The sequence below is a fragment of the Exophiala aquamarina genome (genome assembly GCF_000709125.1).
Source record: "Exophiala aquamarina CBS 119918 chromosome Unknown aczIA-supercont1.13, whole genome shotgun sequence".
NCBI classification, from domain to species: Eukaryota; Fungi; Ascomycota; class Eurotiomycetes; order Chaetothyriales; family Herpotrichiellaceae; genus Exophiala; species Exophiala aquamarina.
The window spans coordinates 120,110-144,562 of record NW_013550575.1 but is presented as its reverse complement, the minus strand read 5'-3'; the positions used below and the strand labels follow the sequence as shown (position 1 = coordinate 144,562).

Genomic DNA, 24,453 nt, shown 5'->3' with positions numbered 1-24,453 from the left:
CGTTGGGTTTCTCAGGCCGTCTCTCAGCGTTGCACGCTTCTCATAGTCCGCTCACAGCTCCCTGTTTGGACCCTCGATACGATTGAAGACTTACTCCTTAACTTACTAGTAGTAGGAGTAACAATAGTAAAGCGTGTCAAGTTGTGAACCTCGATAGGGGAAGGAAGAAGGCAAAGGGGCTCCACATGGAAGGCTGAAGCTTTTTGTTGGATTTTGAGATTCGATGCTTGGCACGTGATGCAATGGGAGATGAGTCGATGACGTCGGTGGTTGGTGATCGACACCCCTGTAACCAGAAAGTTAGACAGTTCGCGTTGTTCTTGCGTGGCGACCAGCCGTTCAACCTTTGATCATCTGCCACCATCAACATCGAGATTGCGCACATTGAAATGTCTTTGTAGGGCAAGAACCCGCCTAAGTACGATGATGATCCATGTCTTGACCTGATGCCTTCTGCAAAACTTCAGACTCTTAGTCTATACGGCGCGATTCAGCCATGTCCGACACTTTCGGCGATATCATCAACGGCGCTGCCGGCACAGCACAGGGTAGGGAGGGAACGACAGTCCAGACACTCGTCATCTCGCTTGCTGCTGGTATCGTCCTGTTCGCCGTACAATTCGGAGCGTTCCTAATTGTGCGGAACTACCTATGGGCCAAGCGAATATATCAGCCAAGATCCTTCTTGATCCCATCCAAGGACAGAGTCAAACCGCCGCCCAACAATCCTGCCAGATGGCTTTGGCTGTTGTTGAAGACCCCGAACGCCTTGGTCTTGCGGAAAGCAGGCATGGATGCCTATTTCTTTGTCCGGTACTTGGGCATGTGCTTGAAGATGTTCTGCCCTATGGCTCTCGTCATCCTACCTATCCTAATTCCAATTAATTACACTGATGGAAAAGGCACGAATACCATAGGCAACACTCGTTACAATGTCACCGGCCTAGATACACTTGCGTGGTCTAACGTGGCACCAGCGCATACCCAGCGCTACTGGGCGCATCTAGTCTTAGCGCTCGGCGCCATAATCTGGGTCTGCTATTTGTTTTATCACGAATTAATGCACTATGTCGTCAAGAAGCAAGAGTACCTTGGCAGTCGAAGCCATCGGCTAAAGGCTTCCAGCACCACTGTCCTCATCATGGACATACCCAAGCATCTGTGCACCATCGAAGCATTGATGGAACTCTATGATGATTTTCCTGGTGGCGTACGGAGAATATGGTTGAATCGGAACTTTGAGTCACTCGCCAACAAGGACAAACTACGGAGGGAGTACGAGCACCGCCTTGAGAATGCCGAGACCAATCTCATCCGTAAAGTGGTCAAGCAACGTCGGAAGAAAGGAGAAGGAGTCGACAATGGAGACTCGAACGAGATGTCGACATTGAAAGAGAGTGCAACATCCGCAAATCATTCGCATAGTAAACCTCACAAGGACGAGGAAATTCAAGCCACTAAGATTACAACGCAGGCAGCTTGCGAAAACGATCTTCAACATGATCTGACAACGAAAGCTCTATGGACCAAATTTATTACGCCAAAGCAACGGGCGAAAATGCGGATCCCTCGGCCCAATCATTCATTTGCATGCAAAATTCCCCTCCTCGGTCGCTTTTTCTCGTTGAAGGTTGACACTATCTACTACTGTCGGCGGGAACTTGCGCGCCTGAATCGGGAGATTGAAGCAGAGATCGAAGAAGCAGATGATTGCCCACAGAACGGATCGGCGTTCATCCAGTTCAACAGTCAGAAAGCGGCACATATGGCATGCCAGGCCGTTGCCAATACAATGCCCGGGCGGATGGCTGAACGAATGGTCGAGATCTCGCCCGCAGACATCAATTGGCCAGCGCTAAACTACACGCGACAGAACAGAGCTATACGACTTCTCATCTTCGTAGTACTGTTCGCTGTGCTGGTGTTCGTGTTCGGTCTGATATCGTTCTTTACTGGACTCCTTTCCAGAATATCGACACTAGCCGACTCGACTTCGTGGCTGCGGTGGATCGGCACGCTGCCCCGCTGGCTGTTATCTTTCATACAAGGTACTCTCCCTCCGGTGATCCTGGTTATTCTTTTGAGTGGCCCGACGCCGATTGTCCTTCGAGCAATGACAAACAGCACGCGTGGGGCCACTACGGGCTCTCGAGGGGAGCGCTCCCTCCAGCTCTGGTACTTCATCCTTCTCGTATTCGAGGTCTTCATCATCCCGACCATCTCATCCGGGCTCACTAGTATTGTGCAGGAACTCATCCACAATACGGCGTCTGTTCCCCAGATCCTGGCCACAAATCTGCCCACGGCAGCGAACTACTACTTCTCATTCTTGGTCCTTCAAGCTCTGTCAATCAGCTCCAGCTCAATCCTGCAGACAATCCGTCTGTTGAACTTCTACATTTTCACAAGCGTCAATACTCCGGATGACGTGTACGGCAAATTGAGTTTCACCTGGAGGACTAGAATCGGATCGAACATTCCATGGTACACGACATTTGCCGTCATCGGACTTGTCTACTCAGTCATCGCACCGCTCATGTTGGTCTTCATGTTGCTGACGTTCAGTCTGTTCTACGTCGTCATCAAGAACAATGTCCTGTACGTTGTCCGCACGGGAGACGTGGATAGCGGTGGACTCTGGGTCCCCAGTGCAATCAACCAGACTTTCACGGGTCTATACTTCATGGAGGTCTGCCTGATAGGCTTGTTCTTCCTCGTCCGCGACGCAGACAATAACGTTTCGTGTGAGGCACAGGGCATCATCATGTCCATCGCGTTCGTACTCACTATGATGTATCAGATTTGGCTGACAGTCCACTTCAATGGTCTCTTCAAGTATGCCCCTCTAGAGCTGCTGGCGGGAGAGAGTCAAACTTTGTTACGTGACCAACCATCCGAGGTGGAAGCCTCACGCCCGACCTCGAGCGTGGAGCCTGAGGACACTAGAGTGGCGAGTGACGACGACGCAGCAGCAGCAGCAGCAGCCAATGAGAAAGAAATTGATACCGTGGGGAAGAAGGATGTCCTTCTTCCTCCAGAACAGACTGAGACTGGACAAACTGGAGCACCTGAACAAGCATTACCGTTCCCCTCACTCGCCGAAAAGCGACGGCCTTCCTCAAGATCACAATCACAACCACAACCACTAGCTATACCAAGGCCGCATCGATCTCGCCGCGAAACAGTGTCCGACATGGAAGAGGCAAAGGAGCACGACAAACACCACGCCAAGCGGATCCTCGCGCGCTTGCACCGACCGCTCAACGAAGCCCGGCTTGCCGCGCTGGAGTCACAGCTCTCCTCAACTGAGGGCGCCGCCGCCGCAGGGGCTGTCACCAACACTAACACTGCCAACACCAAAGCCCTGCCCACGTACATCATCCCCCGCAAGCGCGAGATCCTCGCACTGATGATGAACGACCCAATCAGCAAGATCATCATGCAGCACAACGACGACCTGGAGGCGTTGACAAGCGAGGAGCGTGATATGTTGGTCAGTGTGGCGTTCACGCATCCCGTCCTACGGGAGCCAATGCCTAGTGTCTGGATCCCAAGAGACGATATTGGTGTTGGGGCTAGTGTTAGTGACGATGAAGTTCGGAGGACAAGGGAGGGGAGTGGACGCGGGTATCTCGCGATCGACAATCGGGGGGCGTTCTTCAGCCGGGGCAGGAGGTTGAAGGTCGCGGTCGATAAGCCGCCGCCGGATATGAGTGAGTTTGCGCTGGTCATGGCTGAGTTGTGAGCGTGTACTTCTAGTTGCTCTCAGTTTGATTCAGAAAGCATTGCGAAGGTCGTGGGATCGTGGGTTTGCTAACTTGCACCAACATCGCCCAGGTTGTTACGACTGTACTCGGAAACTAGTCTTAGCGATACCTAATACTTAGCCTTCTAGCTAATAACATGATAGAGGCGTAACTATATCTATAATATTAGGGAACTATCTTAGCTAGTACTAATTACCGGTTTACATTATGATAAATACTGTATGTGCTGCAATTATTCCTCAAGATATCCGCAAATTGCGGTCGCGTTTCCCGTTGGAGCTTGATACCACCTACCAGAACACATTGCGCAGGATTGGAGCCCAGTCGAATAAGGAATCGCTCTTGGAAATGCGTGTTCTTGCTTGGATGACCATTTACTCGACGTCATCTCACTACAGCCGAGTTATTGCATGTTCTGCTCCAATAGAGAAAGTGGCAATTCCTTCTTGGACTCTTCAGCTTTTTTAGATCTCGAGATCATTATGGCTTCTTGCGCTGGCCTTGGGGACTCAGTCAGTGGAGTCCACTTGGATACCAATGAATTCCTTGACCTCTACATTACAATGCAGGGCCCTAAACTTTCCGTTGCATATGTTCACAGAAGCATTGAGGAATCCATCGACAGAAACAAAAAGTCGTTATTCCCATCCGCAAATCGACGTACTCGTGGTGTATGGCTTCCGTTTTAGGTAGCCCTTTAGGTGCCGAAGATCCTGAGATCAGCTCAGCGTCCCGATGGACTTTCGAACGCGTATATGCATATACATTTGAATTGACTAACCAGGAAGAAGTACTCTACTGCGTGAGGCTTATAGATCTGTCATTGACTCTCTCCATGCATGTGAAATTACTGGTGAGCTTGGGCGTCATTTATCAAAGCATATGTTGCCGTGTGAAACAGCTTTAATATGTCGTCAGTGCCACCCAAGCGCTAAGGTTTCCCACGTCGCCTTTTGGGTGGCAGAAATGACTGGCTGACTTCTCTTCCTCCTAGTAGAATCCGCAAAGTGACCCTTCAATACCCAAATTTTACATTTGGCCGACGGAGCCAACACCTAAACCAAAGAAAGTCAGAGCAGTCCTCTCGAGCCCTAAGGTTTGGAGCACTTACAAGAAAACATACATATTATTTGCATGATCTTACGTCAGTTCTATTCCACCTTGATCCTGAAAATATCTTGGTTCAAGCTTTGGATCCACCAGCAATCTAGCGATCGCCAAGTAGACATCGGCACTCTTGTGCAAGATGGCCGCCGTTGCGAGCATTCCAACAGGTTCTTCTGTCAAGATAGACTCCTGTTTTGCGTAAAAGAACAAAGCAATGGTCAGGCCGAATACAATGCAGAGGATTGACACGACTGGGTAGGCCACAGCAGGAACAACAATCAGCCTAGTCCGCTGAACAGACATTGTGGCTAGCTGTTGCATGGGCTCGTCAGTGGGTTGTAGGAGAGTGGAAGTGGCAAATATTGCATACATGGTAGGAAACAACGTTTGAGCTGCGTCGATAATCACTTCAGGCAGTAGTGGGGAGGTCGAATTTCGCGTTTTGGCAATGCGATACACCTGGCGGGGAAACTCAGTACTCCTGATTTCCTCCATCGGGTCATAGCAACCAGTTTCCTGCATTCCCCACTCAAGGGGGAACCATATGGCGTCGGCTTTCCATTCAGATCGACTGGTAGCTCGGAAGTCTCTAATGCCAGGGGCCGTCATGGGATCCTGCAACCAATCCGCCGTCAGACTCCCGGTCGTGTTATAGTAAGAAGTCGTGCATGAGATGAGACCGAAGTCCGCTAATTGTTCATCTTGGGTGATTCGGCCTGCAAGGAAGCTGAAGCGACTCCACCCAGAATGTGCAGGGCATGTAGTCGTGGTCCAGGAATGGATGAATCTGCTTGGTGAATCTGAGTTCAGCTCCAGATTCAGGGAACTCCCTATCAGACAACCGCGATCGTTTGCGCTTATCATGATAGTGATCGCAGGAATGCCTGTCTCTCCAGGTAGCAAAATATGCTTCCGGTACTTATCCTCTTCGAGATATACGCAGTCTGCTTCGGCTGAGTATGCGATACTATTGTACGTGACATTACCAGTTCCAACGGCCATCAAAGGGGTAGAAGCGGGAAACGCGTACGTCTCAGTCGTCCAGGGAGCCCAACTCGCATTTTGAATGTGAATGGCTGCAGCTGCCTCCATGAATCGCAAACTAGGAATGCTAGTAGAGTTTTGGAAGATGCTGGTATTGAAATTTCGTTCGATGGAGATTGGGAGTGTGCTATTGAGGCCAAATTCCCTCGTGGTGAACATGAAAGCGGTCACAGGTACGACGAAGAAGATTAGAGTCGCAGATAAGAGCATACAAGCAGCCAACAGCAGATGCCCGTTCTCAATAGCAGAACGTACGCAGAAGATGTAAGGCTCTGTGTACTCAAACATGAGGGTCTTCCTGGAGATTTCACCTGTCTTTTTCCGTAGTTCCACGTAAGGCTGCCTTTTGACGAACGCCCCCAAGGCAGTGTTCCAAGCAGTATGAAACATCGTCATGAGAAAAGATGGAAGGGCAGTGTATAAAATGCCTTGAGACCATATTGCTTGTTCGACAGCTTCGTCATGCGAAAGAAATGAGGGTGCACTTCCAATATCCACAAACCCGAAATGGCGTCGTGACATAATATCGAGACTTATTATTGTCGCAATGATAAGTAGGTCAGTAGTCGTAAGTAGTAAGAGCCATTTCACCGAAATTTTCCAAGACCTCTTCTCGGAGGGGTTTAGGTCTGTATCATTATGGGGTGCATCCAGTAGAATAGCATCTGCACCGGCGCCAGCATCGGCGCCAGCATCGGCAGCCGTACCAGCACTAGAACCAGTCAGCTGGGAGCTACAACCAGACGACGTACCACCTGAGGATGTTGGAGAGCCATCTGAATGCAACGCTGTAGAATGGTTGAGGCTTTCCAAATGCGAACGACTCACATCACCATCTTGCTGGGATGCACTGTCTTCGAGGCTGGTGTCTGTACTTCCTAAGGCGGTTGAGGCTATGGCTGCCGCACCCTGAGCTTGGTCGCTACTGCTTTGATTACCCTCCTGAACTTGACTCTCCTTGCCTTCGACTGATTCAGATCCATTGATATGATGCTGAGCCTGATGTCGAGCACTTCCAGAGTCGATATGTGGAAGCGTCAAAGGCGTGTGCATGACGTGACTGTGGCTCGGTGCTTGACTCTCCTCCAGAGCCTCTCCATCGTTGTTAGATAAAACACGAGAGTCCGAGTTGGGATTCGGAGTAGTAGTCGACTGGTGGCCATTCGCCGCTGTTCCATCGTGTGGTATTGACACCATGATAGGGAAACTTCGAGCGTATCCGAAGGTTGTCTCTAGAAATGGCTCAGAACTAATGATGATAATGCTCTCTATCGATATGAATGTTTCCAAGGCCGACAATGAGGCGCAGATGCGACAATTTGAACGCATTCAGGGATCTCGAGGGCTCCCCCCAACGTAAGCATGCGGCATGCCTAGCCAGCATATTAGGAAACTGTCGCAATCAGGAAACTTTGGTTGTGATCTGTGCCACGTACCCTTAACTGTCAGCCTGAGCTACGGAGTACAGAGAACGAAGCCTTACTTTGGTAACCTACTGCTGGAGCGGTGTGGACCAGGCAGAGGTAAACAGGGTATGGATAGGCGTTCGGGTGGCGTCGTGATGGCGTTTCCCGGTTTCGATATCACAATATCGAACCAATCAGGCATAATTAGCTAGCTCAGCTTCCATGAAACAAGTGTTGGCGAACAAGCAAGCGTAGACGTGCCAAGGCGTTGTGAAAGAGGCTGAACATTCCTTCTGTTGGTGACGACGTCGAAGGACTATTTTCAGCTCTAGAATCCTCAGACGTCCAACCTCCGCAGTTAATCGCTTTCTCCATCGTAGGAGCCTTGAAAACGATGTATCTCGGTTTGCTTGCGTTAGTTGTCCAGATCTGTGTCGCTGCGGCAGGGTTCGTGCCTCCAGCGGAGTGGTGTGTGCCTGATTCGGGGCTGAAGGAGCTCTCTGGGTGTATTGAGTGGACAAATCTCCGAGATGAATGCGACAGCAAAGGAAATCAGGAGGAGCGACTCAAGTGCGCGTGCACGCAGGAGTACCTGTCTTCTCTCTATGCGTGAGCAAGAGCGACCGTTACTCCCAGGGCCAAGCTGATAAATCTGCAGCTGCGAAAGCGATGTACAGCTTTGCCTCGCGTCACACTGGTTCGACAATCAATTCGAACAGAAGATCGCTGAGTGGCACTCGGCCTGTGATAGCAGGATGACTTCAACTGTGACGACCCCCCCGCTGCCAACGATCACTAGCACACTCGACTTGGGGGCATGCAACCGTCTCCATCGGAGCTGTGTCAGCGGGCATCGTGAGACGCAATTGTGTTCGAATAAACACCTGCCTACTTCCAGCCTCTCGTATCTATCGTGTATATGCCAACCGCCAATATACTCGTTGTTCTCGGAGTGCCAGTACAACGGCAACATCAGCTGCAAAAGGACAACAGCCGCAGAGTCCAACATCATGGGATACTCCGTGTGTTCGTACTTCTGGTCAGGATCGGTGAGTTGCAAGCGATCGCCCATAATTACCTGGAGCGAATGAACAAAGTCTTGAAACTGACAGTCGTGCCATAGGAAACCTTACCATCGAGAGATTGGACCTCGGAGCTTGGGATCACGGGCGATGCAGACGTTCAAGCAACTCGAATGCTGATACACACGCTTGACAGGTTCCGGGAGCCCACGCCTGTGAGTGACTCGCCGCCGGGGCCAACCGGCCAGAGCACTGAGTTCGCACACAACGGCGAGCTCCGAAGGAGAGGGTTGAGATTTGAAGGCTGGTTTGCAAATATTAATGCTAGGATTTAACAAACTTTTGATTGAGTTGGAGAGGAGAAGATATATCAAGGATATTGTTACATGCGGTTACCCACAATGATGCCACAGCACGAAAACAGAGAAGTAAATATAGTGTGCTAAGCTATATTAAATCCTCGTCGCGGTTATAATTTCGAGGACATATTATGGGCTGGGCTACGAGGAAATTTAAAGGTCTACTCGTAACTAATCGACGTAAATATTTCTATGGATTACTCGCCACTACAAGATAGTATCTTCTACTAGTGTATAGGACAGTTCTCTATGTTTCAATACTAAGTTTTTACTACAGAGAGAGCTATCCTAAATGGAGTTAAAGCCTTAATATATATATAGTTTAAAACTCTTTCTTCTTTCTATCCTTTAGTATAGCTTCCCCATCGAACCGTTGTCACGAATGACCTGCGCAGAATGAGTCCCTCTCCCCCGAGAGAGGCGAGCCCAGAAAGACTGTACAGCCAGCAAACGCACCGAAAGCCACAGCATTGAGATTGTTGCAATTTTATTAGAGGACTAACATTAGCTAGGTACAACACATGTCCTGTCCGTCCCCACCGCCCTCCCTGAATGACTTGACCATCGGAGCTGAGGGAACCGAACAATTGCATACAGCGAGAAAACCGCGACGGGACGCGTCTATGTCGCCACTGGGGGCTCACAGGTCGTCGCAGATGTGGGATAGTTAATCGAGCCATGGATGATGAGATAGGCTTGAGACCCGCCGGAACACGTAGGATACTGGAGCGGCGTCGGGTTGGCGTAGACGGGGAGGTTCGGGAGCGCGCCGGAGTTGAACGTGTATTGACCCGGAGCGCAGGTATCAATCGGGAGACAATCCAAGTCGATATGAGCTTCATCGATGAAATACCCGGGGTCGAGGCTATACGTAACGGTCACGCCACCGGTAGGGCTGGCAAACGCCGTCCAGTCTCCGACGTTAATAGCATTCGCAATGTCATTACCGCCGGCGCCAACATAGAGGATACCGCTGATGCCAATCTGCAGCTCCGCCAATGTCGGCGTCTCGTACCAACCCCAGCGGTTGCACCCATTCCCGGATTGGGTGTTAAGCGTGATGGAATCGCCTTCCAGCCATCCCATAGCAGTTCCTAGCTCACATGTAGTCACGGTGGGCGGTGCAGAGCTGGTCGTGGATGCGCTGGTCGTGAGTGTGCTGGTTGTGAGGGTGCCGGTCGTGAGGGTGCTGGTCGTGGAGGCGCTGGTCGTGAGGGTGCTGGTCGTGGAGGCGCTGGTCGTGGAGGCGCTGGTCGTGGAGGCGCTGGTCGTGGAGGCGCTGGTCGTGGAGGCGCTGGTCGTGGAGGCGCTGGTCGTGGAGGCAATGCTCGAGGAAGGCAGACTCGACGTGAGAACACTAGATGAGGGCTCACCTGACGTGTGGGTGATCCAAGGCATGCGCGAGGCATAAGACGGCTGGTTCCCCCCCAAGCACCTGTACCGGTGAGGAGTGCCACAAACACCGTGGCCCGAGCCCGGCAAGTTGTTATTGCCCTGGCCCGGCGGAAGTGCAAGTACCAGGCCGCAGCCGACAAGGACGGCCCCAGCGAGACTTGCCCTCATGATAAGAGAAGGGAACGAGCGTGGTTGATTTGGGGTGAACGAACGACGACGGGGGGATGAAGCCAGGGCACGGACTCAGACAGCAGCGTTGACAGCCTTTAATAGGATGGCCTCGGCCTGGGAGAGTACTCGTACAGTATCTCAACATCGTCGTGTCCGCGTCTCTGGCACCCTCAGGACAATACAAATGCTCAATCTTGTGGAAATTTGAGGCTGAGGCGGCATACCGCAACCAGCATCAGCCCCATATGGCGATATGTGTGATTCGATGATTATTAAAGTTCACGCCATCTTGAAATGGAACTTTCCGAGACTCTTGGCGGCAATTTCTGATTTAGTGCTATACGATCTTGACCATCTCGACCATCTCGACCATCTCGACCATCTCGACCATCGGGCCTGAGAATATCATGTACAAACTACTAACAAAAGTAGTCATACAATAGCCCACGTAGCGCCAATAACCATAGATGGACCAAGGCCCGTGGTGCTGTTGTTCTTCGTCCGCTGTGCTGGGGACCTAGGGTCTACAGGCTGTCAGGAATGCCTCGGGGGCCTCCTGGTACGCATAGCTAATAGGGCCGAGATCTCCTCGTACTTCGTGCGAGATTCTAGTCTTTTTGAGCAATCCTGGAAGCCAAAAAGGGGCGGCCATGAATTGGCAAGCTAGGTTATTCTTTGTTGCCTCCTTCAATAACAAGTTTTCCCCGCTGTTGGACATCCTTGTGCTGAAATTTAAACTTGGGAGGCTATCGAGAGGGATCTACCAGATCGAGATGCCCCTCGCGCAGTAAGGTTCAATCCAGCAAAGTCGGCGATCATTTCGGGGAACTAAGTCGGGGAAGTAATTCGGGCTCCCCATCAACATCAGTCGAATATCGAATACGAACGGATATTTTGCACATCTTGTCCGACATCTATGCGCATAGATCTCAAGAGCACGATCTTCCCAACCTCTATTATATTCCATCAACCACCAATGGCGACTAAGACTACCAAACATCAACCATCAATGACGACTACGACCGCCAACGAGCCACAGATACACACTGTGTTTGAGCCTGTCACTGGAACATGGCAATATGTGGTTGCCGACCCAGACACCAAAGAAGCCGTCATAATCGATTCGGTGCTTGACTACGACAAGGAAGCCGGGATGATCAGCACCAAGTCTGCCGACCAGTTGTCGAAGGTAGTATCAGACCATGGATACACGATTACTCGGATCCTCGACACACATGCACATGCAGACCATTTGACTGCATCGAGGTATTTGCAGAACGTGCTGGCGCAGAGACAACCCGCACGTTCACGGCCGCAAGTGTGCATCGGAAGACGCATTCTAGATGTCCAGGAAAGGATGAGGGAAATCTACAATATCCCACAAGAAGACATACACGAAGCGTTCGACTATACTTTCGACGATGATGAGACCTTCGCTATCGGTGGTATTGAGGCCCGAGTCATTCACTTGCCCGGCCATACACCCGACCACATTGGCTATGTTATTGGGTCAAATGTGTTTACCGGCGACTCAATGTTCAATCCTGATGTCGGATCAGCTCGATGCGATTTTCCTGGGGGCTCGGCCACGGAGCTGTACAACTCGATGCAGAAATTACTAGACCTTCCAGGCCATTTCAAGCTATACACTGGCCATGATTATCCGCCTGAGACGCGAGAAGGGCCGGTGGGAGCACATGGCACCAAAGCCGTTCCATTTACGACCGTGAAGACCCAAAGTGAAGAGAACAAGCATGTCAAACGAGGAACCAAAAAGGAAGAATTTGTGAAATGGAGGTCGGACCGAGATCAAGGCCTTGCAGCGCCAAAATTGTTACAACAGTCTATGCAAGTGAATGTTCGAGGCGGTAAGCTGCCTGCAGCCAGTTCGGACGGATTCAGATTCGTGAATGTGCCTCCGGACGTTGCACAGGTAAGAGGAGGCTAAAATATAGCGACTTACTCCAGAGAGCTGCTTTGCGATCAGTCAATGTATTTAAGTAGACACGAACCTCACTAGAGCATGTTCGCATATCCTGGCAACATATATAAGTATTGCAAAAAACAGCCCTGAACTGGTTACTACGACTGCTGCACTGTTGGACGCTAATAGGCCCACAGAGTGTCGACATCAGATATGACGAATAATTGAGCAATCACGACACTAACGAGCGACGTAGCTTTAGCTGCCCTCGCATAGGCAAGATAGGTACGTTTAAAGGCATGAAAGTCCCGCGGATCGTGCAGAAATGAATTCAAGGGACCATGGTACAGAGTATTTCGACCACAGTCGAGCAAGGATGACATCTCCCGGAAGGCATCTTAATTGCAGTCGCCACAACCAAGTCGTTTGTGAGGTACGCGAAAGCTGGGGTGTTTGACTCAAATGGTTCAAGGAATGGCTCATTGCATGCTTCCCAGCCTCATCTCCATTCTCTAGCTGCTACCTATCGACTTAGATCGCAGCGGCGGCGACCCCAGCAAACGAATGATAACAGGTCATTGGTGAGTAAATTCTTGAATGCATACATAGTACTCCCCAACGCCTGTAGCTTTCTCGCCACGAAGGATGCTCCTAGGCTACTGTCCATTGGAAAATGCCAACGACTGCTGGGCTAGGGCCATCGAGCCAGTAGTCAGACTCGCTAGTGAACCTGAGCCTTAGTCGCCGACCGTCTGCGTCATTCGCCGACAATCTATGCAGTCACAGACCGTCTGCCTTAAAGAGCTGGTATATATGTGCAAGTGCGCGGCGGTCATCTGGACGCTGGAAAGGTCCGACGATTCGACATCGAAATTGGATACCCACCCGATATTGATAAGCACACTAGATCATCGAGATGTGCAAAAGGGCTACCTGCAGTGTTTGCAGTATGGCATTCCACTATCCTTGCCATTTTAATAGGAGATCTGACCCTACGCAGAAAAACCCACCTGGTGGGGATGCGGACAACATATTCCGGCGGTCATGGATGCGGTGCCCGAAGCTCAGCGCTGTAGTTGCGAGCCCAAGGTCGAAGTCGGGGCCAATAGCTATCCCCCCAAGGCAGAAAAGGTAGATGAGAGACCTAGAAGGCTCCGAGATGGCGGGGGCTAACGGGTGGCATCAGTGGCAAACTATATTCGGATCGTGGTTCAAGTGATGCTATATTAATACTATATTGATATATCTACAATGCTAAATAGGTAAATTATAATCAAGTCCAAGTCATAGTACTAATAGTAGCGATGAAACAATAAATAGTATATTGTATATTTTATTACTAAGATCCTAGTAGTAGTTTTATGAAATAGTACGTACTAGACTGAAGGAACGACTCTAAGTCCTTAAGAGTCGTTAGTATTTGATAATATCAGTTTCGCGATAGAATGTCGCTCTATAGAAATACTATTACTCCTACTATTAGACATAGTTGCCCTATTTATATAAGATGAAGAGGTATAGACTATAGCACGAGTAGCACTATATAGTAGTACCTTGATTTCAGAACACAACTATTCATATACTTTATGCTATGGAACGATCACAGTCCTGATCCAAATGCCTGCTGGCAAGCGAAAAGGGGAAAAAACAACCGTTTGCGTAAGAACTTGCAGTCACTTCGTGGGAGGTACCTAGAAGGACAGTCCAGCGGCACTATACTCGGGATACCGAGTATTGATTACATCGTACCTTACCTTTAGTTACTCAGGCACCCAACGGAAGAGACGAGTGACTTTATAGTAAAGCAAGCAGAAAACACGGCTTGCTATACTCTAGTGGTACCTCAGTACCGACTTGGTTGTGAATTATAATGTATTGAAATCTTATGCGGAAGAGAAATACAATGCAGCTCATGGAGAAACAACAATTTCTCCATGTACAGGAACGCTGCCTGCACCATCACATGCCTCGTTGTCAGTTCGCAGCTACGATGTACTATATGGATTAGACATCGCTCCGGCCCCCTTGCTCTCGCGCATGGGCACAAAACGGATGCGGACGTACTTTCTCTACGCACCCGCTACTCGGTACGAGCAACACTTGCACCTTATTCGTCCGAGCTGCTTCAGGAGCCGGGACAAGAGAAAGGACCTTGCCTTGGTTCAACCGGTAGCAGCACTGGTCCATCGATCGGGTACCTTTTCCGTGATTTAACGCGAGGCTGAAGGTCTACCCCGGACCTATGTCCGCAGAACCTTCGCACGCGAGCCAGGCTGTGAATGAATTGAATTGAGCAAGATGAGCCTCGCATTGGCGTCTCAAGTGATTGGCTTGATTCATTTCTTCGTCATAATTATGACTTTACTCGGTAAGTGAGTCCGCCCTTTCCCTCCGAAAGCTCTGCACGACTTAGAGCATTGGTGGTTGAGAGGAGGAGGATTTCATTCATTTCTCTTCTCCAAATCAAGAGAAGTGGCCTTGAAAAAGAATACCATGCGAGCCAATAATGCTCACCAACCTGCTCTTTATCAAGGGTGTCTACCGAGGCTTGATCTCAACGACGCGTACGACGGACTCAACCATCCCGGTCCAACTGGGGAATCTCCGGCAAGAAATCGAAGCGGAGCGTGCATTTCTGCGATACCGACTTCGCGAAGACGATCTGTACCCAGTGTTTTCAAAGGCGCTGCGCAAGCGCCACCGCCGGAGACGAAGCGAGGTCGGGGCTCTGTTGAGCCTGATCATCAGCGATCTGTGGCAGGAGTTCAAGGATGTGGAGCGGCCGTTCCTGATCAGGAATCCGTTCAGGGCTGAGAAGGTGCGCAGGGGCGATTTTTGGGGCGAGAGTGATCTTGATGAAAAACCGGTTACACAGGGTGATGGTAAGAAGAAGGTCAATAATCGCATGTGCACGGCTGAAGCGGGCTTGTATTCGGATCAACAGCAACAGCGGTACTACAATACCGACCTGGCGCATCGATTGACCTGGTGGCAGAGCCGCACTGCGGTGGAGAATATGCTGCTACAGGTCCAAAGGATCCGGATTCAGAGGATTGAAAGGGATGCATTTGAAACAGACGAACTCATCAAAAGATATTTGAGGATCCTGAGTGGGGGAGGACCTGCTCGTGGCGGAAGAAGCCGCAGTCGTAGTAGTAGTGGACCGGGAAGTGGTGATGGCGGTGGTGGGCTGAAGATAGCTCAAAGGCGCAGTGTGAGACCCGGTGCTGGAAGTGTGCAGCGCGTACCATCTCGACGAGCTAGCAGAGGTGGAAGTCGATTCAGGAAGAAGGTAGAGACAAGAGAAGACACAGTTCATGCGGAAAGTCGGGTCAATACCAGAGATCCGGAATCAAGCAATACTGGTCCGCCACGAGAGCGGACCCCTCGACCTCGATATGAGTATGAGATGGTACAGGCTGGCAGAAGCTATGGTGAAGGCGATGAAAGGCCAGTGCGACGTGGGGACGTTGAGTATGTGGATATTGGTCAGACACCAGGCCGGCGACCATCCGAAAGGTTGAATAGTCGAAGAAATGGCTATGTGGGTGACAGACCAGAGCGGCGATATCGTACTCCACAGCGGTGACTGAGAATTGTGGACAGGTACCTTCGCGCCTGGAGCCTGAGATGACAACATGAACCCTTCTCGTGCTCTTATCCACTCAGTCCCAGATGGTCAGCTGCTTCATTCTTGCTTCCAAGCTTCAAATTCCTGCTCAAGGTGTTCTTTCAGCCGCACAAATTTATTCCCAAATATCTTTCCACACCGCCAACACTTGAAATCCTCCTTCAAGTTCCCATTCTGGTAGCTTATGCTTCTCCGGCGATCATCCTTGGCTAGAGGGTAATCATCCAAGGGAATGAAGAAGTCGGTGTTGAAGCTGTTATAATGCTTCCTATGCTTGAGTCTAGCAGAGTGCATATCCCGACTGACGATGTGGATGTGGAGGTGGTTCATGGACGGATGTGCGTGAATGCCGACACGAAGTTCTTTGGAAAAGTCTCTTCCTGGTGGGAGCGTATCTGGAGGATCATTGCTCTCCATGGCAGCGATCCTGGCCTTGTGCGTTTCAGAGAAAGGGCCAATCAGACGGGATAGTTCTGAAACTGCCAGCTTGAGACTTGTAGTGACCTCTCCTCTTATCATCTCGAGGAAGGCTGGATCGTCGAATGCCTCGTGTGGATGTAAATCTCTCTTGGAGGCATGCCGTGGAAGCAGTAATAGATGGAGCGTGGCCTTGGGGAAAGCGTCTCGAATGAGGACTGTGTTTTCATTATAAGTGATGATTTGTTCTGGGAATCTGTCAGGTCTCAAGACGTAGGCTAGTAGAGCGTTCTTGGGGTTGCCCAAGTTGGCTGGCTTTGAGGTTGAGGACGGGGTGATGGCGGTTGATTTTGGATGCTTGGATTTTGGTGACATGAGTTCACTGAAGGCGTCTTTTCGCTTGTTTGCAGTGGTACGGGAGCCTTGGGTTTCATCCTCGTTCGTTGCCATTTTTAGTTTGGGTTGAGTTGCTGTGTGGATTTCGTGGACGAAGGGAAAGGGTTTTTAGACGAGTATGGTTGGGGGTTAATTTAATGACTTGGATCTTGCATAATGTACGGAAGGAGCAACCCTCTCCCAAGTCACGATGCTACTGCCTACATGCCACGGCCACGGCCACGTCACCTCGTCTTGATGCAATGAATAAAAAAGGCTTATCTTGTTATGTTTGATGGTCGTTCGGAGGCAGCCAGTCAGCTCGTGCAGAAGGATTCGATGGTCTGGCCTGTAAAGTGACAGACTAACTTGATGCACGTGGGGAGAGGATCTATTATTATCAGTCAGTACTATCATCTTCAATGAACCCGCGTTTCATCACCGGGGCTGGCTGAGGATCAATCAGGATCAGGTCGGGCGAAAGAGAATCCAATGCAGGAATGGTTCAAATATGGACTAGCATTAATACACACGGACATATCATTCTTTGCTAGAACGAGGCACTGGAAGCCGAATATGACCCGTCGCCGTCTTTCTGTAGGCTGGGGATCAGGGAGTAGAAACATGCAATACCAACATGCGGCAAGTAAAGGTAACGCCAGACAGCTACTCTTTCTAGACTGTCATTCCAATAGAATATCCCTAGTTGGTTGGGCGCAAGCCTCGGAGAAATCTGTTCTCAATGACTTTTGTGCACCCTTCCCAATATCAAATGCAAGCCGAAGCCCCATCCGTTCGCACAAGACGCGCAGCACTCAACTCCATGCGGTGAAAGAGCCCCAGCCCCAGCCCCAGTTCCATCCCGGCCCACATTTGACTGTTCGATTTTCTCATTCAGTATGATGGTGGTAGCATGCGGATATGGGCCTTGTCATTTCCCCTTGCCCTGTTACATGACCACGCACCGACTGCAACAGCCTGCGTTGTCTGCTTGATTGTCCATCTCAAACTTCTGACCGGGTGCGTGGGAGCCGAGCTGAGGGCCGCCTGAGTAGCCTGAGATCTCACGGTTGTACCTCCTGATTTCTCGAACAAGATCGTAGAAAGCATTGTCGACATTTATTCTGGATTTGGCCGAGGTCTCGATAAATTTGCAACCGAAATTCCGGGCTAGTTGTTCACCCTCCTCTTTGGAGACCATTCTCTCGTTATCGAGATCACATTTATTACCCACTAGGATGATGGGAAAGTAATCTTTATCTTTGACTCGCAGGATTTGTTGTTGGAAGGTCATGATTTCTTCAAAGGACTGCCGGGAAGTGATGGAATAAACGAGTAAAAATCCTTCGCCTGTCCGCATGTATTGTTCTCGCATTGCGGAATATTCTTCTTGGCCGGCGGTATCCAGAACATCGAGCAGGGCGACTTCATCATCGATCATGCATTGCTTTCGGTAGGAATCTAAGGGGCGCAATCGGGTCAGTGAGGCTTGGGTTTGAGGAGTGGCTGTTCGTACCTTCAATAGTCGGGTCATATTCATCGACGAAATGACTTTGGATCAGTTGAATGGTCAGGCACGACTTTCCAACTCCTCCTCCGCCCACCACAACCAGCTTGTATTCGCGCAGAAACTGCAGAGGTGGTGTTAGTCCTGCCATTTGTGTGGAGGAAGTATGAGACAAGAGGGTCAAGCAACCTTTGAAGCCATGACGGCCAAGTACGAGGAAGAAGAGAGAAAGAATGTACGAGGTAAAGTGGATGTGTAAATCTCGCTAGCGACAAAGATTCCAAACGCGAGGGCGTGGCGCCGAAGCTGGGAGACTGGGGAGTTGGAGCGAGATGCGATACCAGGAGGCCTTGGCAGGAGGATCTCTAACGGTCGAGGTGCGGTAGCCACTCTAGGGGAGAAGCAGGGCCGGATTCCGCTGGGAAGCGAGGATAATCGATAGTATGTGATTGACGGATGGCGACCTAAGTCGGTGGTCGGTGGTGCTAGTGAGGAGGAGATAGAGTAGCAGGGCAAAGGAGAGACACTGTTGAGTCGGAATCGAGAGGGCGATCCAACGTGAAACCTGTGTCTTGGGGATCGCTGTAACAACAGGTACGAGTCCTCGTCCGGAAGACGGGATATACGACTGGCACTACGGGGTACCGATGACTCGCTACTGGGGTGCCTGGTAGGGGTAGATCAGATGAAGAAGAAAATCAAGGTCTGTCTTGCTGTGGCTGCGTCGGTTGCGCGTCGAGGCCAGGATCCAGAGAGAATGATTGAGGATGAGTCGGATCAGCAAGGAGAAGTGATCGATAGAAATGGCTCGTGAGGAGAAGGGGGACCTTTGTGGTTGAGCAGCGGTTACTGTCAGTTCAGTCGTGGTCGTGTCGGAGTTTGGATGATAAAGTGACGGACAGGGAGCGCAGGGTACTTGCTGAGTTCGTCGTAGCACCGAGAAGGCTAGAGACTAAGGCTAGAGTCTAAGGCTAGAGGCTAGGCTAGAGGCTAGGCCCAAGTAGAGGCTGAGAACGCCAGAGCCCTGAGCCAAAGCGCAGAGGAACCAGGGTAAAGGACTCTAGGCCCAAGAATACTCCGTATGCGAGCCAGGGTTTGGGAAGGGGAAATGGAAAGGGAACTAACTAGGTGAATTAAATCCCACAATTCTTGACAAAGGGGGGGCACGAGGGACCACCTACTCTGTATGGTGAACATTTACGAGGACCACTGCCATCAGAGTTCAAGTTCGTCTAGTCTTAGGAGCCGAGAACTCGGGCGGGAGTCTGTGCAGGTGCCGGCCACTGACGATTGAAGCGCAAACAACCAGAGAACCAGAGTTAGGCACCATAGGGCCGCCAAAGAAACTGACACATGCCCAGTGAGTACTCCGTAGGTCGTGCGCTTGGCCCCTTACATACTTGATTGACCCCCGATACAGATACTCGCGGTTATACTCCGCACAAGCAGTAGGCGCAGCGCTGGTTATAAGCATCCCCATTACAATCATGAAAACCTGAGCTACTTACATAGTGCGTCCTTCCGTGGTCCCAGGCAGGCCCATGTGCCCTGTGCCTGATGTTCATGCCACTCTGCACTCCCAGTCCAATGCCCAGTGCCAGGTTACGCAGGGCGGATGGGCCCCCGAGTCACAACCTCGTGCCTTGGTCCTTGATGATGCACCTCCCGCTGTCCACGGTCCACGGTCCACGGTCCACCCCCTCCACCCCTCCTCCCCCCCTTATGCCGTCTGCCCTATGAACCCAAACTTGTAGTTGCCAACCCAAACTTCTTCCAGGCACGATCCATGGTGAAAGCCAAAAGCCACACATCATGCAGGCGGCAAACCCTTCTCTTTACCCCCGGCCCTCTTCCTGTCCTTCATCCCACACCATGATAACCATGACGCCTCCGAAAGCGCCCCCTGATGCAACGTTTGCCAACCAGCAACTCCAACAGAGACCCTTGGGCTAGGCCAACGCGCCGGGTGGACGGTAGCCTCTGAATACGCGCCCAAGGTCAACTCGCACAACAGTTGACCCTGATGCTTGCACACTTGCAGGTGCCATGCCGTTTTCTGAGAAATCTCAACCTTTTGTTCTGGCTGTCTGCTCTCTGATTCGGCTATATTCTCCATCACACGCCGTCCCGTCGTCTACGCGCTGGTCTGCATTATTAGCATCTCTAGCATTGCGCCTAGATGCTAGTGGACGGCGGGATCCGCACGCACAAGCACACGTCCACCCTCTTTTCCTTCTTCGGGTTGCCATGGTGGGCTCCCGTGGGCATTTAGGTAATTGGCTAAACCGCAGTGAGGCAGCATCTTGAATGGGGGTATCCCTACGATGTGCAGTACGAGTGCTGTAGTGGTGCCGACTTCAAGGTGTTGATGATATCGGACGATCCATCAGGTACTCCGCACACGACGGATGAACAAATCACTTCCTCACGTGCCGGGACATCTCCAGTCTCAATATTAACGAGGTAATGCGATGCAGAAACCAACGACCTTGCATAGAAAATGCCACCTTGACCCTTGGGCCTTAAGGGCACCTACTGTACCGAAAGGATTCCGATTCCTTTCACCTTCCCCAGTCGCTGATCACTCAGACCTTGATGGGCATGATCTGCATTGCGTGGAGAAAAAACAAACTGGGAGGGAAGGCAACTGTACCTACGAAAGGGAGATCAACAGGAGGTGGATTCTCGAGCTGGGTCCGCAGCCGCAAACCGAGGCCATCCTGTCTCCCGGGGAATTGGATGGTCCCAGAAAAGACCAATACGACGTGACATTTCTGGAACTCTACTCAATGGTGAAGGATTAAGTCCTTTCCCCGCCGATGTACTCCGAACCGAGCACGGCTGATTGTGGCACGGTACCGAGAGAGGTCCGGAAAGACAATAACCCAATAATTTCCCCAGGATCACGGGCCTTCAGTTATAATTCAAGGCGAAGGAAAAACAAAAAACAAAATAAAACATACGCGCGCAACTGCAATAGTAACAACCCTTTGGGGCGCACGTGGCTCCAGGGTCCACCCTCGGCCCCCAACTTCCAAGATATCTACTCCGACCTGACGGACCAAATAGGGGGACTCAAAGGTGTGCAGAGCCGAGACAAGTGCAGCCCGAAAGGGGACCGATCTAGGCCTCATGGCAGCGACGATGCATCGACGTACATAGAGCACCTCGTACCAAGTATGGAGGAGGAACAGACCACGCGGCCCGTGCTATGTTCTTGACTGGCGCGAGAAATTGGTGTTAGCTTGAATATATTCTTTATTGTTGCATTGCTTTATTGCTTTATTGCTTTATTGCTTTATCCCTCTATTGCTTTGTTGCGGTTTCTCCTCAGGCATCTTTGTCCTTCTTGACATCCGTCTCATCATCAGTGTCATCCTCTCCCTCGACCGAGACTCGAAGACCTTTGACGCCTTGAGCCACTTCATCCACCAAGGAATCCATGAACTCTCTATCTTTCCCAACCAGCGTCACCACGTTCCTGTTCTTGCCCCAACGCGGGTAGCTACCGACCTTGATTCCTTTCGGCTCGACCTTGGCTGCCAGTTCAGTAAGATACCCGGCAACCTCGCTCTCGGCCAATGGTGTGCTGAACAGGATTCGATACGAGCCCTTGCCCTCGGAATCAGCTAATCGAGGGAGAAGTCTCGGTTTCAAGCCCTGTAGCAAAGTCTCAAAGATTCGCGGCACCCCTGGCAGAATGTGAATATTCCTATTCACCACCGCGATAGGCACCCAGAGATCTTCCTTAACAAACACCACTTGCTCCTCATCCGGAATCGCAGGATCAGTAGGTAATTCAGCCATCCGATACTTGGCTGTTAACGCTGGCGACGGAGTATCCCACGAGAAGTTGGGTTGTGATTTATGTGGACGGGAGTACTTCTTCATCTTTTCCACTGTAGGTGTATGGAGCTTGAGTTCGAGGTTGAACGCTTTGGCTATTGACTGGTAGGTAATATCGTCGTGTCTGTGGAAGGACCGATGATGGTCAATTTGAGTCCCTGGCTCTGAGTGCGACTGTGATTGGGAGAAGCATACGTAGGACCGATCCCACCACTGGTTACTACAAAATCATAGTTTTTAGACATGCGTTGAGCAGCCTCTATTATCTCGCCCTCGTCGTCGGCGATGACTTCTACTCTTTTCAATTGCATGCCTAGAGAGAAGCAGAACTTCGCCAGGTATGCCGAGTTGGTGTCAACAGTCTATCAATTTCACCGGTTACATCATGTTAGAAATCGTAGATTATGCATTCTCTTCGCTCCTTTGGAACCGCACCACACTGGACTTAACGGCAATTCTCTATGTATGCGACTGACCTTTCCGCCCAAGACTTCATCGCCGATTATTATGCACCCTGCGGTATGGATTGGGCTCTGTTTGCCGTTGGGCGCAGGGGTTGCGGTCGACGATGATGATGTCATGTTGGACGCGGAGGAGGAAGAGGGAGGGACGGCGGCGGCGGCAGATCGATGCGCGAAATTGGGCAGTGGGCGTGAGAAATGACGAGCTAGTTGAGACAGCCGAGAGAACATTGGTCTGTCTTGGACAAGAAGGGAAGAAGAGCCTGCGGCAGGAAAGGAAAAGGGAGGGAATGAGGATGGGGACGGGAATGGGTCTCGATGGTGAAAGGTGAAGGGCGAAACTGCGCTGCTGCAGCAGCAGGAGGATGAAGAGGGATGATGCAAAGCAGTCTCAGTTGGAGAAGTACCCTTCCCCTCTGGTTTGTATGTGGAGTGACTCGGCCGATGTGAAGTACTCTTTCACTCTGGTTTGTATGCGGAGTGACTTCCATTCCCACTTCCCGCTGATTGGCTTGTGCCCCACCAACCACCCAACGCTATAAGCCTGGAACAGGATGATGCCTCATCTTGAGATCTCAAACATGACTACCGACTACTCACTCGCTATTCAGATATACTATCACATACTCCGTACTCCGTACATACCAAGAATATCTCGCAAGTCTTGTTTCATCGCCTCGCTTGCTCAGCTCTAAAGCCCACTCGGATTGTGTCACCTCGATCACACCACCTCGCTTGTACTCTATCTCAACCACTCAGCTGTACAGTGGAGTTGAATCGGCTGATCAGGCTGACTTTCCCATCCTGCTGCCTGGACCATAGCGACCTGCTCAATACACCACCTTGATTCTGGGTGCAATCTCCTAACAACTATCTTGCCGAAGCTTACGACCCAGGAAGGAAGCCCCTAACCAGCAAGACAGAACCTGCTTCACCCATCAGGTAAAATGGTAAGTCAGCTCGTCTAGAAACCCCATCAGCCCACGGCCCGTGCCTGGGATATACTCTCTCTACAGAATACTGTCTTTGAAACACCCACTAAGCTAGCTTCACTCGCACGGCCTGGGAGACGACACACACCGAGGCATTCAATCATTAACACAGTCAGTCAGAGTCCAGGCTCTACACATTCTCCCAGGAGACCAAAGACCAACTCCGCAAGTTCCGCCTAGGAACCTCGAGAGCCAAGACCCCTTTGGCTAAGATATGTGAGTTGTCTTCCCGAATCCTGTTTGGTCTGGGCTTCTTCAAGCATTATCCCCTCCCGCTGCATCCACATCCAACGTTCGAGCATTTTGAAGGTTCCGCACCGAATCCACGAGTACGAGTACATATGTGCAGTGGAGTGGGCCTCGATGGTCCAAGTCGAAGATTTGCCCCCCCACATTCCGTTTCCCCCGGGTTTCGTTCCAAAAAGACCCTTGGGGAGGTCGAAGGAAGAGAAGAGAGCCTTGCACCCCAGACATGGCTATCTCCTTATCCTCCTCGGGGCTGACAAGGCTAACCACACATGATTCATCGCCCCTCTTTGCAGACCAAATCGATGTGAAGACCCAAGAGATCAAACCATCCTCAGATGAGACATACTCGGACCTTCAAGAGCTCGCAGACGATCTGCCTGATTCATCCCCTCGTTTTGTGCTGTTGAGTTATCCGTTGACCCTGGTACGTTGTCACCCACCCAATTTATCAATACCATCTGCAATGTTGCTTGAGACAATCTGAATCTGATCTAACCTGGTGCTATCATCAGGCATCTGGACGCCTCTCAGTCCCTTATGTCCTGATATATTACCTTCCCGTTAACAGCAATCCGAACTTGCGTATGAGCTATGCCGGTGCCGTCGAGTTATTCCGCGGTACTGCTGAGGTGAACCGTGTTTTGGAGGTCAGCGAGGCGGAGGAAGTCGTCGCGATTGAGTCCAGGTTGAAAGGTGAAGACTAGATTTGGCTCAGCTAAGGGGTTGTTGGCATGGAATCTCGTTATTATGGCTGCCGAACAGGCCCCCAGTACTTGCCCC

General features: G+C 50.9%; 10 protein-coding genes across 10 annotated transcripts; 5 read left to right on the top strand and 5 right to left on the bottom strand.

Annotated features, from left to right (window-relative positions):
- Nucleotides 1-496: 496 nt before the first annotated feature.
- On the top strand, nt 497-3,745 carry A1O9_10344 (uncharacterized protein; the record flags this gene model as incomplete). The annotated part of the gene is made up of 1 exon (XM_013400505.1): nt 497-3,745. One exon carries the CDS (start codon nt 497-499, stop codon nt 3,743-3,745), a length of 3,249 nt encoding a protein of 1,082 aa, XP_013255959.1.
- Nucleotides 3,746-4,907: 1,162 nt separating this feature from the next.
- On the bottom strand, nt 4,908-7,115 carry A1O9_10343 (uncharacterized protein; the record flags this gene model as incomplete). Its single annotated transcript, XM_013400504.1, has 1 exon — nt 4,908-7,115. The coding sequence occupies one exon, from the start codon at nt 7,113-7,115 to the stop codon at nt 4,908-4,910; it is 2,208 nt and encodes a 735-aa protein (XP_013255958.1).
- A 2,211-nt stretch (nt 7,116-9,326) lies between these two features.
- Nucleotides 9,327-10,268, bottom strand: A1O9_10342 (uncharacterized protein; the record flags this gene model as incomplete). Its single annotated transcript, XM_013400503.1, has 1 exon — nt 9,327-10,268. One exon carries the CDS (start codon nt 10,266-10,268, stop codon nt 9,327-9,329), a length of 942 nt encoding a protein of 313 aa, XP_013255957.1.
- Nucleotides 10,269-11,247: 979 nt separating this feature from the next.
- A1O9_10341 (uncharacterized protein) lies at nt 11,248-12,219 on the top strand (the record flags this gene model as incomplete). Its single annotated transcript, XM_013400502.1, has 1 exon — nt 11,248-12,219. The coding sequence occupies one exon, from the start codon at nt 11,248-11,250 to the stop codon at nt 12,217-12,219; it is 972 nt and encodes a 323-aa protein (XP_013255956.1).
- Nucleotides 12,220-13,111: 892 nt separating this feature from the next.
- A1O9_10340 (uncharacterized protein) lies at nt 13,112-13,330 on the top strand (the record flags this gene model as incomplete). The annotated part of the gene is made up of 1 exon (XM_013400501.1): nt 13,112-13,330. The coding sequence occupies one exon, from the start codon at nt 13,112-13,114 to the stop codon at nt 13,328-13,330; it is 219 nt and encodes a 72-aa protein (XP_013255955.1).
- Nucleotides 13,331-14,701: 1,371 nt separating this feature from the next.
- On the top strand, nt 14,702-15,784 carry A1O9_10339 (uncharacterized protein; the record flags this gene model as incomplete). The annotated part of the gene is made up of 1 exon (XM_013400500.1): nt 14,702-15,784. One exon carries the CDS (start codon nt 14,702-14,704, stop codon nt 15,782-15,784), a length of 1,083 nt encoding a protein of 360 aa, XP_013255954.1.
- Nucleotides 15,785-15,883: 99 nt separating this feature from the next.
- On the bottom strand, nt 15,884-16,693 carry A1O9_10338 (aprataxin; the record flags this gene model as incomplete). Its single annotated transcript, XM_013400499.1, has 1 exon — nt 15,884-16,693. The coding sequence occupies one exon, from the start codon at nt 16,691-16,693 to the stop codon at nt 15,884-15,886; it is 810 nt and encodes a 269-aa protein (XP_013255953.1).
- An 874-nt stretch (nt 16,694-17,567) lies between these two features.
- Nucleotides 17,568-18,276, bottom strand: A1O9_10337 (Ras-like protein; the record flags this gene model as incomplete). Its single annotated transcript, XM_013400498.1, has 2 exons — nt 17,568-18,079; nt 18,135-18,276. 2 exons carry the CDS (start codon nt 18,274-18,276, stop codon nt 17,568-17,570), a joined length of 654 nt encoding a protein of 217 aa, XP_013255952.1.
- Nucleotides 18,277-21,455: 3,179 nt separating this feature from the next.
- On the bottom strand, nt 21,456-22,552 carry A1O9_10336 (uncharacterized protein; the record flags this gene model as incomplete). The annotated part of the gene is made up of 3 exons (XM_013400497.1): nt 21,456-22,095; nt 22,167-22,333; nt 22,448-22,552. 3 exons carry the CDS (start codon nt 22,550-22,552, stop codon nt 21,456-21,458), a joined length of 912 nt encoding a protein of 303 aa, XP_013255951.1.
- Nucleotides 22,553-23,896: 1,344 nt separating this feature from the next.
- A1O9_10335 (uncharacterized protein) lies at nt 23,897-24,377 on the top strand (the record flags this gene model as incomplete). The annotated part of the gene is made up of 2 exons (XM_013400496.1): nt 23,897-24,097; nt 24,186-24,377. The coding sequence occupies 2 exons, from the start codon at nt 23,897-23,899 to the stop codon at nt 24,375-24,377; spliced, it is 393 nt and encodes a 130-aa protein (XP_013255950.1).
- Between the last annotated feature and the right edge of the window lie 76 nt (nt 24,378-24,453).